The sequence below is a fragment of the Lepisma saccharinum genome, chromosome 13, assembly GCF_977018435.1.
Source record: "Lepisma saccharinum chromosome 13, izLepSacc3.1, whole genome shotgun sequence".
NCBI classification, from domain to species: domain Eukaryota; kingdom Metazoa; phylum Arthropoda; class Insecta; order Zygentoma; family Lepismatidae; genus Lepisma; species Lepisma saccharinum.
Window position 1 is genome coordinate 54,660,952 of NC_139241.1, and position 19,682 is coordinate 54,680,633.

Sequence of the window (19,682 nt, forward strand, 5' to 3'; positions counted from 1 at the left end):
ATTAGTGACATCTCAGCACTCACCTTATACGAGGGCTGCTGGAAAAGATTCTGCAAACTACCACCAACAGTGGCACTAGTGTTCTGCTATTCGATTATTTTTCACAGCAGTTTGAAGTAGTAGTTTCATGTGAGAAATGGAAATTTCTCGTGAACACTTTTGGGCAATGATTTTTTAGTATTTCAAATGTATGGAGCGACTTCATTTGGCTTTTGGGGATGAAGCACCATCCAATAGTATTGTGTACAATTGGTTTTCCGAATTCCAGCGTGGTCGCACATTTCTCAGTGATGAATTTTGTGAAGGTTGTCCATCCACGTCTGCTGTTGCCAATAATGTTGATGTTGTGCGTGAAATGATTGAGAGAGATCGGCATGTGACATACTGAGATTCAGGCATCCTTGAACATTGACATGAAAGCAATACATACGATTTTGCATGGTCATCTGAACGTACGGAAACTTTCAAGCCGTTGGATCCCACACAACTTATAGTTGCTGAAGTTAATAAAAAAAGTAAATGCAATCAAACGAGAATTGAAACTAGAACCTTCGGTGTGTGAAACTAATATGCACAGTGTCACCAGGCCACTTGGCAGTCAGACAATATCTTTACCTCTTGAGGCATGCTTAGAAAGCTTCGAAATTATGAGGTCCTTTTTCTCGAAAATTGTTGGCTAGTAGATGCTAGTACTTTGGCATATCAATACCTGTAGCGTACCCTACCACTACACGAAGTCTCGTCCAAAGCTCCATTTCCCAAGCTGTGCCCTCTCCTTGTAAGAAGTAGAATGTCGTAGATGTGGAACCAAACATATAGACAGATTGGGAGAAGTATCAATGAAATAATTAGATAATATAGGATAGAGAACAAAGAGGAAAAGCTAAAAACTGCACTAAGTGAATATATGTTAAAGCATAGACACAAAATCAAGGAAGTGCAAATGAGAGGGGAGTGAACGAAATAGAGAGAAAAGTGTCAGAAACGAAGCTTGTTTGAATGAACAGGGGACAGAAAATGATCTAGAATTGAAAGTGAATACTACATTAAAATACATGAAGTGCTGCTACCTATCTAACAATTTAATATTCTGTCAGGTTTGTCTAGCATTAAGTATTTCTTTCAATAAATTTGTCAATTTTGTGAAGATGAAACATCTGTAAATATTATAATTTATGGCCGAAGTGAATTTACTTTAAAATTACTTTTATAATGATATGGATGTTGATAGTTTTGCTATTTTAATTGAACACTGTAACAATTAAAATTGATCAAAATAGTTCTATGTCAGTCCCAAGCTCAGATGTTACATGCTTAATGTGATACTATTTATAGGTTTTTTAGTTGTTACGTTTGATTGCCACACAATGGTCACACACATTAAGATTGTGAAGTTCATTACGGTATTCCTAAAGTTGATTTTTGTGTGATGCGATATGTTTGTTCTTGCATGAAACACACCAAATTGGGTTTGTTCTGTGAATATCCTCTACAACTTGTATACAATGCACATGTGAGTTTGCTTCAAGGGTATTAGTTTGTCAAAAGCAGAATTATTTTTAGTAGGAAGTGATATGAAACAACATGCCCCAGATAATTCTGAATATAAATGTTGTTAAAACAGTGGTTCTCAATGGGTATGTCGAGATATTTGCTAGGCATGCTGTGAAACTTTGAATTTTTTGCCAAAAAACAAAAAAAAAATTCACTCAATATTAGTTTTGAAAAATTAATGAGCTTATTGAGCTCTAGTGAAAATACTTAGCTTTTCACATACATGGCACTGTAAGAATTATTACAGCTTAAAGTGGGATCCCAACATTGCAGTATGCCAGGGCACGAAATTTCCGGTCGCCAGGTTGCCATCGGCAACCAAACGTTTTGGGCTGGCGACTAAAATTTCGTTGTTTCAAATGTGTGTCAAACATGCCTCAAGACTTCACCTCTTGAGAGAAACGGCAGAAGTTATAGAAGAAATTCTAAAACTGAGTGATATCCACACTATTAGGTGGTTAGCCAGCAAAGAACGTGCAATAAGAGCTCTCTTGCAATCATGGAAAGCTATTGTGGCCCATAGAAAAGAGAATGATGGCGCTATAGCTAAGGATTTGCAGAAAAGTTTGAAGCAATTTAAATTTGTTAAGCTTCTGTACTGCCTTTTGGATTTCTACGGGAAATTGAACCCTTTAAACGTGGCACTACAAAATAAGAATCTTTTGATTGCATCTCTGAAAATAAGAATTGAACACTGTATTTCAGTTTTGGCTGACCTGGAATCTAATGTTGGACCAAGCGAACAAGATTTCTTGGACCATGTATCCATTTCAGGGAAGATCAGGGATGTGCAAAAGTTTCAGACTGTTAGAGGAAACTTAATTAACAATGCGAAGGTGTACATCACAGAAACATTGCCGTCTATGTCAACAGATGCGATTGCATCTCTGCATGTTTTCGACACCTTGGGTTGGCCTCCCAAAGAAAATATTCTTCAGTTTGGGATAGAAGAGATAAAGAAGCTCTACATATACTTGAACCCGAGCCTTTATAATGAGAAAATGGATGTTCTGTCAGCATAGTGGACAGAATACAAACTTTTGTTTCCTTCTCCAGCTTTGAATCAGACGCTGGAGAAGATCCATAGTGCCGATCCACAGTGCGGAGTGTTCAGCAAGATTCCCCAATTTGCTCCAGATTTTGACATTTTGTGCTGTTCTACCAGTGAGCACAGCCTCATGTGAGGGAGGTTTCAGCTGTCACAACAGACTCAAGACTACTTACAGGAACTCTCTGAAGACTGAGACACTGGATGATTTGCTCAGAGTTTCCATAAACGCCCCCCCCCCCCCATCCTCCCTGTCAGAGTTTGACCCAGCAGCAGCGATTGATAAGTGGTACTTCAGTGCAGAACGACAGCGCTACACAAACATTAATTCCTAACTTTTTAATAAGTGCTCATATTTTTATTATTTATCAATATAAAATAGTGGCGACCAAAGATTTTCATCCGGCGACTGATTTCAAACTTGAAATTTCATGCCCTGCAGTATGCCTACCCCTTGAGTACAAGGTAATAGTTTTAGTCACCATGCTATAAAGGAGGTACAACACAGGAACTATGGCATGTCAATCTATCCGTTTTATTTTAATATGTATAGATTTGATTAAATTTTGAATACATGAAACCTTTCTTTTGTGAAATATGTGGACATTTTTATTACTATTTAGGAGGGATGGGATAGATTAATCAGTTCTCTCATCGGTATCGGCCGATATACACATATCGGTTTATAGGTAAAATTACAGATTATTTTATAATTCAGTGCAAAATTCTACCATTTTCTTATAATTTTTATGGATAATATCCATGCCCTATTTTTTAAAAAAGTAAATGTATAAGTATGCAACTTCTTTTGCACTGCAGTAACCTGGAAACAAGCATTTATTAAAGAGGTCAATGAACCATTCAGATCTTCAAGGACCATTTGAATTTTTAAATCGGATTGGTAGAATATCGGTATTGGTACTTTACCGGTATCGGCCAAAAATTACATATCGACCCATCCCTACTATTTAGTTATTGGTACCTCAAAACTAATTGGGTTGGGTTGCTAAGTAATAAGGATGAACTGTGTAACAACACAAAAAGGACTCAAACCTGTAGCCTCTGGGTAATCAGTGGTCCCATATTTGTTTCCTGGTCTTAGTTACAAAATTTCAGTGTTGACCTAGTATTGCGATCACAATTGAGGGTGGGGGTATAAGAGGTGAAGGGGCACTATCCGCTAATAACCACAGGTCAGTAGATACAGCCCAGTCACTCATTTCAAGCAATTCACAGATGCACATTTATGAAATACACTAACCTCATGTGTTGCATGAGCAAGAATTGCATTCTTTTCCTTCAAGTCCCACACAAGAACTCTGCCATCGTCAGAACCAGACACCAGGCAGTTTGTATATTTTGCTGCATCCTTGACTGTTGGGGAAAATGAGACAGCGGTGATTCTTTCCCTGTGCAACTTAGGCAGGAGATGAAAAACTGGACTGGTGCTGGTATCCGTATCGTAGGGGATGGGCTCGATCAGGACGATGATGCATCCTGATGCATAGGCTGTGGTGCCATCTTCTAAACACGCTAATGCGTTACTCAGAAACCAATTCGGGGACGGTGGAAAAGTGAACTTGTTCATGTTGTGTTACTCATACACAGCCTGAAAAGAAAAGAAGACACATGTACACATGATAAAAGAAACATTCCCACCCAGGGGTAGAAACATACAGGGTGCATAGTTGCTATAGCATCTGAATTTTCAAATTCAGTTCAATTCTAATTTTGAGTTCGCTTATGGAAATTTCCATTACCTATTTTAAGAAAAATAACGAGCATCGTATGTGTGTTTTCTGTATCATTACATCAGAATAATAAACATGCCATCAGAAATTTTTGCACTGTTGTTAGCCGAATTTTTAAAATTGCAGCAATATGATAGAGTTGGCCATATATTAGATTGTATTGCATAGTTATTCATGTTGTTACTGGTTCTTTAACCCTTAAAAGCCTGTATTTACGCCAACGACGGACTGTCACCTATAGGTGACAAGATGCTTTTGCATGTAGTATCTAACTTTTTTGGACATACTGTGATTCTGATTATGTTCGGATATACAAGTTTTGAGTTCTGCATGAGTCATGAGGTATGTAATAAACAATGAGCAAGGTTTAATATTAGTTCGGTTATATGGGGGGAGGGGGTCAGCCCTCCAAAAATCACATTCTATTTTTTTCGCTATTTTCTCATTTCTAGGATATGCATAGGTTTTTCTAGCAAGGGAATGAACGCACTAAAATAATCTTCCGGCTTCAGTTTTCACATGATAGTGGTAATGGGCTGGCAGCCAAGTCACGCAGGGGAAGAGGGTGTCCTGAGAGGAGTCACGTTGCTGGGACAGGCGTCAGCACATCGGAAGAGCGTTTTCTAGCCTCTCCTCGGCCATGCTATGCTATTTACCAACACAAAAATTCTCCCAGCTTGAATTTGGATGGATATCGCTCAAAACTATATGACATCATTTCGTGTTGCACCTAAGGGAGCTTGGTGGCCCATTACAACACAAAGGAAGGTTTTAAAAGATGTGTGGTATGCTGGTGGTCCACCAGTAGTGTTCGCATTGGACATATGAAATATGTGGTTGGACTTCACGTTCCATGTTTCATACGTTTCTATGACAAGGGCCTCCCCGATTGCGTAGTGGTAATGTCATCACCTTGTAATCAAGGGGTCACAGGTTCAATACATGGTGGAGGTACATGGCACATTGGTTTCGATCTAACTTTAAATTGTAGGCCCAGTCCCGATTAGCTATTCTGTGCATAAAGTGGACTTAAAAACTTCAATTCAACTCAATACAAAGTTTCTATGACAAGTGAATACCCAAGAATGATAAACAATATGTGAATATAGAGTAATCATTATGTACTAAATAGATACTGGAGCTCCTTTAGCTCAGAAAATGTGAGATTAATGTACAATTGATCTATAATATTTGTATTATTTTAAAAAATAATCAAATTTTGGAAGTAATTTTAAGGTTAATTCAAAAAATTCCAAGTTTTTAATAATAAATCAATTTGTAGCATAGCATTACCATATGGTAACGGGGCATCATTTGAAAAGAGAGAATGAAAATTTTCAAAAAATGATTCCAAATCACTTATTAGTACATAACAGATATTAGGCTCAAAACAAGAAAAAAATAATTCATGCGTTTAAGGGTTAAAATAACTTCTGAGCAGTAAGCTTGGTAACACTGCCAATGAATAAAATAAAATAAGATAAAATACATTATGGCAGGGGTTCCGAAACTTTTTTGTTTCACGGTGCCCTTAGTGCTTCAAGAATTTTTCATGGTGCCCTTACCATTTCAAGATTCTTTCAGGGGTGCCAAAGTCAGAATGTAGGCTTATCTAACACTTGCAATGCTCAGTTAGTGTGGTTAGGTTGCTTGCCTTAAGTTAAAAAATAAACACACAGGTATTTCAAATTCAGAAACATTTTACACATAAAAAGGAATAAATAAGCACATACTGTACATTTAGGGTTACCAGGTCGCTGTAAGGGAAATGTAGGACATGCTGTCCCAAAATGTAGGACATTAAGTCAAAATGTAGGACACAAAACATTCTCAATAAATAATACATATTTCTATAGAACACGTTAGAAAGTAGTTGAAAAATGACACTTTCAAGTTTCAAAAAAATAAATTCTTAATGAATTTTTAAATGCAACATTTCAAAACTTGCAATCATACTAATCAATACACCTCTTACTACATGATTTAAGTGGTACTTCTCAGAGGAGACAATTTTTATCAAAATTTCAGGTTTAGTCAAACTGTATATTTATGCTAGAGTGGACAGTCAAACTGTATATTTATGCTAGAGTGGACAGTCAAACTGTATATTTATGCTAGAGTGGACAGTCAAACTCTTTGAAATTATAGGGACCAGTACCAAACATTTCACAGACTTTATGAAAAAATCATTTCTCTCATGAGTCTATTGTGCTGGTGGTAATGAAAGCACTCTCTCAACATTTTAATTATGACCTGTAATGGCAAACAAATATTCAGCAATTACCGTAATTTAAAATTGTTCCAGAAGTTTCATCTTGGGTAGTTTTTAGTTCAATAACAGGATGTCTACCAAAAGAACACATCCAGAATTCTTGATCTTTTCTGGACTATTCTAGACCTTTGTTTCTTAACGTTTATTTATTCAACCCCTACTTAGGTAAAGTTGGAAATTGGTAATTAAGAAAATAAATATTTATTTTATGAAAACTCCTAATAAAGGGTCAGTTAAGATAAAAACTGAAGATGAATTTAAGGAGAGAATTACATATGTTTTCTGGTATTAATGCATCCTGAACTATGTTTGGCAGACAAGCGAGGCCTTGGCGTCTGGACTCACAGCCAGTATAATCTTATGTGGGGTTTCTGTTTGTGACTGTCCCTTCATCCATCTTTGCTTACCACCATTCATCCTCATCTTCGCAATTAGCCAAAGGGACAGAAAAAAGTGAAGTAAAATAAATTAAATCATTATGATAGCAAAAATTCTTCATCACAAGAATAATGTATTGCCTTCTTACTGACTTCTTGGCCTACTTGTTGATTTCATTACTTTTTCTTGACTTCCATGACTTTCTTGACTGGCAGACACCCTGAATAACTATGTTCTCTATACCCCTGCTTTAAAATCAAATTATATTGAATAAGAATGGGCAACACCTTGTAACATCAGTATAAACCCAAAGACAAGAAATTCTGCCCAGGCATTGAACTGAAATTATCAAATTAATTGCTCCATTTTTCCATTATTTTTTTTAATAGGACAAACTTTCTTTCTTTTTGGGCAATGACTGAATCAAAATAAATATCACTATTGAGTTTGGAACCACAGTTTATAGACTTGCAACTTGCATGATTTTTATCTTCTGTTACCTACTTTCCTAATTAATATTATGTGACGCTCAAAATGTAGGACATTTATGATATTTTTCAAATTCCTCCCGGACGCTGGACATAAGGCTAAAATGTAGGACATGTCCAGGAAAAACCGGACGTCTGGTAACTCTAGGTACATTGGAATAAGTGTCATTTCAGTGAAAATGTTAGAACATTTTGCGGCGCCCCTGTAAGCCATCCACGGCACACACTTTGGGAACCACCGAGTTATGGTATGATTCAGGTAATTATTTTGCTAGTGAAAATAGCCACATGTGCTGTTTTCAGACCCTGGTGAAAATAGTCGCAGCCTTTGTTAATATGGTTTGCCGGTGTATTTAAACAACAAACTATGATTTCTGAGCTAATTTTCCTAATTAAATGCTTCTTCCTAGGAGAGCATTTCAAGTCACCCATCTGGAAGACAATTAGGTAAAACTTCGATAGTGTACCATTTAGAAGTTCTTGTTGGTATTTTCTTTCATCGATAAAAACCGATGCTGTCCGTATATGCTAAATTGAACGAAATGAGTGCTAATGGAACCTAACCTAACAGGCCTAACCTAACCTCGTAGGCATACCTCATCCCTGTGATGGTTCATGGGGCTATCGTGAATTTTTGGGGCTAACATCAATGGTTTGTGGGGCTACCCGTGGATAGTTTTTGGGGCTAGCGTCAATGATTTAATAATTACTCTTTATGTCAAAAATTGAACTTTTTTCGTGAAAAAAAGCAAAAAAGCACATTGAAGAATCTTTCGCAAATTCAGAATAGGTAAGTACGAATGTTAAAAATGACGAAATAAATGAGTGAGAGGTGTTGGAACACTATCAAAGTTTTACCGACAATTACTAGTTGGTGGATTAATCGAATATCTGATTTCGGTATAACTATCAAAGCCGGGCATTGTCTGTAATTCGTTTATTCTGTAATTCTTGACATTCGTACTTACTTATTCTGCATTGCGAAAAATTGTATAACAAGGGATTTTGCTTTTTTTAACGAAGTTAGTATATAGTCGAAATATCGAGTAATTATTGTTCGTTCTTTTCTCGCTTCCTGAATGCGCAAAATGGCGGGCAAATCTTGACTAGTGCTGTGATTCAACCTTCTTAAGAGAAAAATTCTCACAGAGCCCCAAAAACCATTCGGGATAGTATGACCATCCACGAATAGCCCCAAAAACCATTCTGGATCATATAACTATTCACGAATAGCCCCGAAAAACATTCACGATAGCCCCATGCATCATCATGGTAAGAATAGGTTAGGTTGCTTTAGGTTGGACAATATAGTGAAAAAACTGTGTGTTGGGAAACACTTACCACGGATTACATCATCAGATGCTCGCAACATCCGGTACAAGTACATGGATGGAAATGCAAGCAACAGCTTTCGTGCATCAGACGGACATTATTATAGAAAAATACATGATTTAGCGGCCAAATACATTGAAAAATATGAGAAAAGACTTCTACGACCTTCCGAAATTACACAGAAACTCAATTCCGTAAGTACTTTCACCTGCAAATTTGAAGAAATCCGATTTCCGGCTTTGATAGTTTTACCCTGAATTCTTCTCGCCATCAAATTTTCTTGTGCTTATTTGCTTAATTATGATGCATTTCCTTATCTCCTAATAACTGCTTCGGTAAATTTCTTATATCCGGAAAATGGATTTCTTCAAATTTACAGGAGAAATTACTTACCGAATGCAGTTTCTTTATAGTTGTGGAAGTTCGGGGAAGTGTTCTCTCTCATCGTTCATTGAATTTTGCCGGCAAATCACCTATTTTTCGATATAAATGTGTGACCAATGCACGAAAGCTGTTGCATCCATTTCCTTTCAGCCAGATGTTGCTTGTGTCCGGGAAACGGCTGAAATTTGCTAGTTCATTTAATTTCAATATTCATACTTACGTATTCTGCATTGTTGAAGGTGGCATTTCGCTTATTTCACGGAAATAAGCTCTATTTGCAACATATCGAGTAAGTTTTCTTAGTTTCTTTTTGTCTTCTCTAACACGCAAAATGGCGGTCAGTTTCACTACCGTACTCGGCATGCAGTGTTTGCACCCCACTCCACCCAAAAATACCTACGTAGCACCACAAACCATTTATACATAGCCCCACGAACCATTTCCGGTAAGGTTAGGTTAGGTTGGGTCACGCTTTGGTTAGAATATTTAAAAATTGGTTTAGAAAAAAAAATGCGTAGCCCCACAAACCATTTGCGGAAACGAACCTTTATCAGTTACAAAAACACGTGTTTGGAAACACTGACCGGCATTGACCGTGATTACGTCCTCACACACAGGCAACATCCATCTGGAAGGAAAGGGATTCAACAGCTTTTGTGCATCGGTCACAAATTTAGTATTGAAAAATAGATGATTTACCGGCAAAATTCAAGGTAAATGTCAGTTATATCGGAGACACATTTCTAGTTTTAAATGGTTCGTACTTACCAATTGTGTATTGCAGAACATAGTTGAAGGTGCCATTATGCTTTTTACACGAAAATAACTTCGATTTTTCACATTACGAGTAATTCTTTTGGGTCCTTTCTTCTGTTGCGGAACATACGATATGGTGCGCACAGCTGTGGATCATCGCACGTCGTGCTTGTGTTTTGTCGATTTGGAGTGGGTATGCAGTGTTTCAACCTTTTTAACCAAAAAATACCTACTTTCATGTTCATTGTGTCATCACAAACCATTGACAAATAGCACCAAAAACCATTGACGTATAGCCCCAAAAACCATTCACGATAGCCCCACGAACCATTTCCGGTAAATGTCTGTTTTATCAGAGACATTTCTTCATTTTTAAAAAAGAAACTACTTACAGAAATGAGTTTCTGTAGTATTTTGAAAGTTCGTGGAGGTATTTTCTCACCGTAGAATGCTGCTCAACAAGAAATAAGCACTTTTGATATAATAAACTTGCATTTTGTGCAAAGCGACAACATTATGCCGTTCTTTCCATTATGTACCTGCAGATGGCGCGAGCGTGGAAAATCACGAGGTCTCGCCAGTGTTTCCAAACATGCCTTTTTTTACCAGAATTTTTTTTAACTATGCTTACCTAACCTAACCTTGCCGGAAATGGGATAACACTTTACTATACCTGAGACGGATTTCTTCAAATTTACAGGAGAAAGTACTTACGCAAATCATTTTCTGTAGCGTTGATGATGTTCGAGAATGTAGTTTTGATCCATTTTAATGCAAATTCATGTGGTTTTCTACGAAAATCTATTTCCGACTCACTATTGCTGTTGCCGCCATTTGCTTTCTGCACGAGAGCACAATACGCTCTCGTATTGTCCGTATATGCTAAATTGAACGAAAGAAGTGCTCATGAAACCTAACCTAGTAGGCTTACCTCGTCCCCGTGATGGTTCGTGGGGCTACCCGTGGATGGTTTGTGGGAAATAAGGAACAACAGTAAGTACTCGTTAATGTAAGAAATAGACATTATTTTCGTTAGAAATTCATTATTTCACCTAAAGAAACGTTCCGCAATGCAGAATCGGGTACTACTTTACTATACCTGAGACACTTATCAATGATTTATTTCGCAATTTTTTACATTGATAACGTACTATTCTGCGTTGTAGAACATTTCTTTAGGTGAAATAATGGATTTCTAACGAAAATAATGTCTATTTCTTACATACGATAGCCCCACGAACCATCACGGGGACAAGGTATGCCTACTAGGTTAGGTTAGGCCTGTTAGGTTAGGTTCCATTAGCACTCCTTTCGTTCAATTTAGCATATACGAACAACATCGGAATTACAAATTCCACGGCATCTTCCACACCCGGCAACAACTTCACGACGCATCCTCGACACATCATGATGTGGCGGCAGAAGCAATAGCGCGTCGGAAATAGATTTTCGTAGAAAACCACATGCATTCGCATTAAAATGGATCAAAACTACATTCCCGAACATCAACAACGCTACAGAAAATGATTTGCGTAAGTAGTTTCTCCTGTAAATTTGAAGAAATCCGTCTCCGGTATAGTAAAGTGTTACCCAGAATAGTACATTAGCAATCTAAAAAATTGCGAAATAAATCATTGATAGGTGTCTCCGGTATAGTAAAGTAGTACCCCAAATTCAATGAACGATGCGAGAAAACACTTCCCCGAACTTCCACAACTATAAAGAAACTGCATTCGGTAAGTAATTTCTCCTGTAAATTTCAAGAAATCCGTTTTCCGGATATAAGAAATTTACCACTGCTTCTTCAGCCAAAAAAAGGAAACACGAAATTTTGCCCTTTTGAGAAGGTGGACACTACGGAATTACACCCGATCAATAATCATGCTTTATACAAAACCGTCATACAAACGTTTGTACAATATGGATCTAGCTTAGGTGCAATTAAATAACAAAATACCGCATTTACATAATTACTTACACGTACAAACGCTGTCAACTTCACCTGCGAATATTAAAAATATTACCACCACAATGATTGGAATGTAAGCCTAAAAAAAAGATATTACTTATTAGATACGCACAAATATTGGTGTTACGCTACAAATAGAATTTATAAAAATTGAAATATACTTACCACCAATGTATAACGTAAAATCACCACGAAAAAAGAGCAGTATTCAAATGTTTAAAGTTGACATCAAAATTCAAAAACACACTATTCGTAATAAAGCCGCAAGCACAGTGCTGGTGATGCCATTTTATGCTCTTCTTTGCAACCACTTTATACCGTTGAATGTAGCATGCGACGAATACTGCGTCAGTATAATGCCGCATACGGCTGTGCAGCACAACCAAACAGAATACAACAGTCTCATGCTACATGGTGCCTAAATCATGCGAACAGTGCTTGGTAGGGGTGTACGGGACGCGAAATTTCTTTTTCCACATAGGACAGGACTAGCACCGGAAGTGATGATGAAATCCTAATTAAGGGGCCTCGCGCAATCGTCATGTAAACAAATGAAGATCAGATACCGAAGCGTGTTGTTTGTTGTTGTCTTATTCTGTATATCAATTGAATATATGTTAATTATAAAGAAGTGTGTGAATAATTTGTCGGATTGATATCATTTTCAGGTGAAATCCTTTTACAAACTCCCTTAAGTTAGTAGACAGTTGAATCAATAATGATAATAATGCAATAACTGGAGTATAAAATTATATTGAAAACTGCAAGATACAAACTCGCCGAAAGTGAGTAGACAAGACAGTTGAATCAATAATGCAATAACTAGAGTATAAAATTATGATACTGAAAAATGGAAGAGGAGCTGTGACGAAAGAAATGTCTGTAAGAGAAACCTTAGCATTGGCGTAATGATCGTTTAGTGCAAGATTCCAGCAATATGCAACATGTTAATATGGGTATGTACTGCGAGGCAGTGATTTATCAGCACAAACCCCACATTTTTTCACAAATGCCCAATTTACAGTTACTTTGGCTGTAAATTTACCCCTACACCCCTCTAAATGCAATGTTAGACCTAGCCAGATTAATATTTCTCAATAAACCTCTTCTGTGAGGGGTTGTAATTAATGCACTGTTTTTTTTACATTAAATAGTTAATGATATTTTAGTGCAAGCTTCTTGAAACATGTTGATATGAGTGTGTTATGTGAGGCAGTGATATATCCGTATAACCCCCACATTCTTTCATAAATACCCAATTTATAGTGATTTTGGGGCCCAAGTTCCTTTTGTTTTATTGCGATTTCATCATGCTACGTACGTAATTTTTACATGGTTCGATTTCGATTTACGTCTGTTAACACATACTGTGGAGTTTGGCACCCTTGACCCTGTGTACACCCTCTATAGAATGTGAAAGGTTTTGCATGGTATATGAATATTTTGTTGTTTGTGAACGTTTTCAGTTGATTTTAGCTCGCGAAAATGTGCCACTGTGAAATAAAGTGTTTCTTTACCAATAAGAGCCTGAAAGTTTTGCGCAATTGAATCTAGCACCCAAAACGACATTCTACAACAGCAAGTATAATTTTACATAGTTAGGTTAGGTTTGGTACCAATAGTTATTATCGACTTGTTCTTTTGCTATTTGAGTGTGCATACAAAGGGTTTTAATAATAACAAGCGGCGGAAGCACTCCAAAATGGCAGGTTTTTGCTTTTGCTGGTCATACTTTATGATCGAATATCTCAGTTATTTGTGTTTTCCGCATGCTGCAACTAATTTTATATTATGCAAAACATCAAAATCTGTCGATTAATATAAATGTCAATGTAATTCAGGAGGGGTATGGTGGGTAAACGGCCCCATGTGCTTGACACCAGTCATTTGTGTATCAAAATGTTTGAAGATTTTGTTCAATAAGCTTCTACAGGTGCCATGATTGCCAAAATACTGCAATTTAAAGGTGTTGAAAAAATTGCACATTTTGCACTCATACTTTCGTAGTTAGGTGGGTCAGGTTTAGTTCTTTAAGCATTTTCACATGGAATGACCCTGTTTAGAATTTGATGATAAATTACAGAACACAAAGTTAAAATGCCATTACGTCCATGATGAAAAGGACCAAAATATATACTTTAGGAAATGAGTTCATGTTAATGCTAGTATAAATTCTGCTTTTGGTAACAGTTAGATATAGTGAAAACAGAATTCTTCAAATTTACAGGAGAAATGATGGGAAAGTACTTACGGAATTGAGTTCCTGTGGACTTTTGGAAGCTGGGAATAGTGTTCTTTCAATTCGTGCAACTTATTCGGCCGGTAAATAATGTCATTTTCGACATTAATGTATCTCCGTTGCACGATAGCTCGTGCCACCATTACCATCAACTACGTGAATCAAATGTTCTGTGCATTCAAATATGTAACCCCCTGTCAGTGTAGCAACCACGCAGTCGTTTTACAAGATGACGTATGAGCGAGTTTTTTTTTCCAATTTAATTTTCTATTTTTGCCTAACCGAACTGAACCTAACCTAACCTTCTTTGAATGGTTTGTGGATCAGTGTTAGCCTAAAAACTATCTTTTTTCGGTTAATAAGTGTTAGTGTAGCAACCACACTGTAGTTTTACAAGATGACGTGCGAGCGGTTTTTTCCCCCAATTTAATTTTCTATTTTTGCCTAACCTAACTTAACCTTCCATGAATGGTTTGTGGATCAATTTTCGCTTAAAAACCTTTTGTGAATAGTTTGTGTGGCATTTTTCGGTTCATAAGTTTGGAAACACTGCATATCAGCTGACGATAGACAACGTGAGTCAAGATTTGCCCGCCATATTGTGTGTAACGAAAGCGAATTAGCAACGACCAATAAATACTTGTAATCTGAAAAATTACACTTTTTTCAGTGAAAAAAACATAATCCCAAGTTGAAAAATGTTCCGCTATGCATATAAGGTAAGTACAAATGTAAATTATTCGGAGTTAAATGTGTTTTCACTATATCTAACTGGTACCCTGCTTTTTATACAGTAACGCACAGGTTTCTGAAAATTTGATCTAGTGTACCAGATATAGGCCTATGTAATATATGTAATAGAAGAAAAACACTAATGAAGGCATGCAAGTAAATAAAAGAAAATGGAAATCCAACAACTTCAAATTTTCTGCTTTTTTAAAATTTTTCATAAAATTCAATCTTTACCTACAATTGGACATAGGTTTCCCTGTAGCAAGATAAATTTCCCTTCACATAACAACATTGTCTGCCATAGGTTTCCCTGTAGCAAGATAAATTTCCCTTCACATAACAACATTGTCTGCCAAACACCCTGAAGCCTCATGTTTTTAAATAACCACTCTCCTACTTTCTTTTCGTCTCCCTTACCTACAATCTGGGAGGAAACCTGGTCATCAGAAGGTGTGATGGAGACCAGTTTTTAAGTTTTTGTAAATAATTTACTTAAATTCTGGTTTAGAAGCTTGTTTTCGTAGCTTGCAGAATATATAATGAGCAATAAACCATACTTTAAATGAAATACAATATGAAAAAAGTTGGTTTACTAGCTGTAATCGTGGTAATTGGAGAATGTGCCACTGTAATTTACATACACAGATATGGACATCCGAAAGGAGCCAAGGAAAATGACTGTCCACTTAAAAACTACATATTTCACACATAATTTCATTTCAGTCACGGTAATTCATGTTATTTATTATAAATTCATTGAAGAAACATGATAATTTCAGACTGAAATAGTGTTTTTTGAGGGGTAAAAATATTCCTGCCCACCCCCCTCGAAAAGATCCTGGAGATGTCCATGTACACAGAAGTAAGACAACTTATAGTAAACTTTATTTATATAAAAAGGCTAGGCAATACCAAATTCAAAAAGTTACATATATTTTCAACCAGATATGATGAATCATATACATAGCTTAAACAGTTTTTAAATATCAGTAAAGTAAAGTGCTCCTGTGTGTTATGCACCATGCCATGATGGCGTATAGGGGGTGTGAGGTTAGGTCCCCACAATTTCTTGATCACAGCCGAAGGTGGAGGTGATGTGATCAGCACCATGCCCCTGGCTGCCTTTACCCCCCCCCCTGAGTTTTCTCTAGGTACCAACTTTATACGATGCTGGGTGGGTACCGGAGCTGCTTGAACAGGTGGAAAAATTCCTGGTTCTCCCCCGCCGGTGATCGAACCCGGATCTCTCACATGGTAGTCAGACGCCTTAATGACTGAGCTACCGCAACTACATTTAAATATCAGTAAAGAAATTATATGGGTCATTCCTTGTCAGACCAATTTCAGAAAGTCTTGGATATTAGGTTTCTCTGAGAAATAGTTCTAAAGCTATAGCCTGTGGAAGAAGGTGGTGCACAACAAAAATTGTGACCCATATTTGATCAATAAGTATTGTAGCTAACTGCAAGGTTCAATAACTTTGGAACTATTGATCAATCACAGCTTGTTTAGCAAATACAAAGTCAAAATATGTGTTAAAAGGTCTTGCATGCCATAACAGGCATATTTTGTGTGCATAAAGTTACAACTGTGATCCACCCAGGAACATGGTATTAATAGTAACACTGATGTCGGCTGAATAGACACACATTAGATTATTTCAATATCTATCACATGTGGCTGAATGTACTAGAAATGGAAGAATCACTTGAAACTGTCGTATTTTCAAAGTTGATGCTCCGATCCCATCAATTTTTCTCGCAGATATCATCCTATTTTTTCAACTTTAAACATTAATTAATATGTACCCTTGAAATTTAACATTAATACATGAATTATGGAATATTCAAAGAGAGTATCAGGCCGTGTCCAAAAGATGCAAGACCATACTTGAAGCGAGTATACTTCGAGAATGATCTTGCAGTGTGGTCTTGAAGGTGTTGACTGGAAGTGTAAATCTTTCAAACTGCACTTCGACTGCAGTGCCAAATACGATCAGTAGATATAACCGAGAACACGTTGCTTTTCCACATTTTAAACACTTGTGTTTCACCACAGAAATCACATAGCAAATGTTCTTATACATACATTTCCACACATTTGAAGAACTGCAACAAACAACTTGCTGGCTTTCTACCTCTGCAATTTCTAACAAATGAACAACAACTCCACTTGTCATGTGACCAAGCCTGTAACTTGGCGTGCTCTTTAAAATCTCTGTGTACGCCACTTGCGGCTCCACCTTGAATAACACACAATAGGTTATAAATGATGGTATTTTCCCTCAGGTTTTTTATCACCCTGTCTCTGAACCGCCCATTCCAATTCTTCCATCAGGCATTAGTACACACTCCGAGCTACCCACATATAAAATTGGTGGGAAATTGAAGGGGGGGGGGTATTGCACGAAATTCGCTATTGAAGTAAGTAATTTAGTCTTCTAAAAATTACATGGAACTATACATAAAAATACATGGTTATTAATACATTCATCTGAAACCTTATTTGAATGAAAGCTTACACCATTTTTAACAAAAGAAAAGAAACTTGAAGTTTCTACGACAAACCTGAGGGAAGATACCATCATTTATAACCTAATGCGTGTCATTCAAAGTGGATCTGCAAGTGGCGTACACGGAGATTTTAGAAAGTGCGTTAACTTCTGAACCCCTAGACCAATCTAAAAAATATTGTTTTTGTAATCAGCATTAAAAATTGTATAAGTATACTGAATTTAGTCAAAATTGGGGATGGTGGGTGACATGACCTGGATGAATTGACATCCAATGACCCCGAAGCAAGTGTCACTTGTTACTTGGCCTGTACTATTTTCTCAGGGAACTTTCAGACCAAAGCAACAAGTGACATGTGTCAGTCACTTGGAAGCAGACTCTCAGTAAACCATTCAACCTTTTAAAACAAAGTGTGACAACGACCTAAACATGTCACTTGCATGTTGCTCGGACTACACTGTTTTCTCAATGGTATGCACGGTGAATGTTTTGCTTTATACTGAATGAGACTGTGTCGCTTGTCATCTGTGACTTCAGTCTGAAATCTCCTTCAATGGCGCACATCATTTCACCTCGGTCTTGCTTGTGCATGCATGGTGGATGTTTGCTTACAGACTGAAGGGGCCCATGTCAGTTGTCATGGCCCCCCACTGTCATGTGTTGCTTTGGTCTGAATATTCTCTAAACTTAACAAGATTGTTAGCTACATCATCAGACATTAAGATTTAATTTAGCCTGTAAATCACAGAGAACAAATTGCTAGTACTATTGTTGTAAAAAGGCCAGCTTTTTGATAGAAGTTTCCTTTTATAATCACAAATGGGCCTCTGGAGTGGAATAAATTATTAATGTTGCCTTGTAACAAGAAGATCGAACCTCAGTGGTCAGAGTGCCTCGGATCTCATTTCAATCTGTAGGTCCAGTCCAGAGTTGTAAAATAGGATTTTTTTGCTTGACATTTGTGACCAGTCTTATTTGCTTCTGCTTCAGTTTTAGTGCCAGTGTTTTTCAACTGCTGGGCCGCAAAAATCCATTGCACCCAGGGATTGACAACAAATTTAAATCTAATTTTATATTTTACAGCAAGTCTATACATAATTGAACCATGATTATGCCAGAGTTGATATATAAATATTAATTAAGGGTGCATATTAATTTCCATATAAACTTTAAAGATCAGAAATGTATTTATCAGTGAAATTGTTGGGATCAGGGCATTGACTTGTAAGAAATAAATTTACTGGGCTGAGGTCTCACAAATATTGAGAATTTTGCAACAAGCAGCGAAAATACACCACTAGTTGCTCTGTGACCAGGTTTAGCAGCCATTTATCCAAATTATGCATGATGTACTGGAAAGCCAGAATACAAATATACATATTTTACTGAACACAAAATTTAATGTAAAGAGATTTGATACTAGACTTTCTAAAGGTAGAGCAGTATTTTCTTTTTTGCTTCATGTACGTGTTCGTATAACAAATTCAAACATTGTAAATAGTATCTTACTGATCATACTATTAGGTTATATTAAAAAAAAAAAACATACAAAACTACTCTAATTACATGAATATGTTTATACTACATAGATTTATTTAATAAGCCAACCAAAATATGAAGATAACACTCGGTAGGAACCGTTTCAACAATGTTTATGTCTATCTACGAATTTCATATTGTAAATTGTATTTTATATTATGAAATGAGTGTCCACTTTACAGTAGGGAGCTAAACGAAAACAATGAAACAGGAAAAATACTGCCAACTCCTGTATTTTCATTGATTTGACACACTTTTGTGAAAAAAGCCGCAGAAAGCCATTTTTTCCCGACCATTTCCAATTCTAATTCTGCATGGATTTTTCTCTGTGCACGTGAAAATAGCAACTTTTGTGAATCAAAATTCCATTGAATTTATACATGTCTATAAATTCACTGAGGCACGTTTTTCACAGTTCAGCTTTATTTTTATCAAAGAAGGAAAAGAAAGCTGCGTGGAAAATAGAACAGTTTTCTCTCAATCTGTTTACTTTGTTAGTATCCTTTGCAGAACAATCTATCTGACAGATGGAAGATTATTGCAAGATAAAATATCTCGAAGTTGATGTTAAATTGAGTTTGAAATTTTTATACAATTAGCAATCTTTCATAGATTAGTATATGCCGTAACATTTGCGATTTATGTTTGTAGATGCATTTCGAGTCTTAGTATGTTAAATGGCAAACGTAAACTCTGCACCATAAATTAAATATTTTTTTTAAGTATG

General features: G+C 36.6%; 1 protein-coding gene across 1 annotated transcript in view; it reads right to left on the minus strand.

Annotated features, from left to right (window-relative positions):
• The window catches only part of rig (gem nuclear organelle associated protein rigor mortis), a 72,757-nt gene extending 60,385 nt beyond the window's left edge, over window positions 1-12,372 (minus strand). The window contains exons 1-2 of the mRNA XM_083134194.1: window positions 12,098-12,372; window positions 3,864-4,211 (exon numbers count right to left, since the gene is read on the minus strand). Coding sequence (XP_082990320.1) covers window positions 3,864-4,190 — 327 coding nt within the window. The 5' untranslated portion in view covers window positions 4,191-4,211; window positions 12,098-12,372. The remainder of the gene's footprint in view (window positions 1-3,863; window positions 4,212-12,097) is intronic.
• Window positions 12,373-19,682: the final 7,310 nt, after the last annotated feature.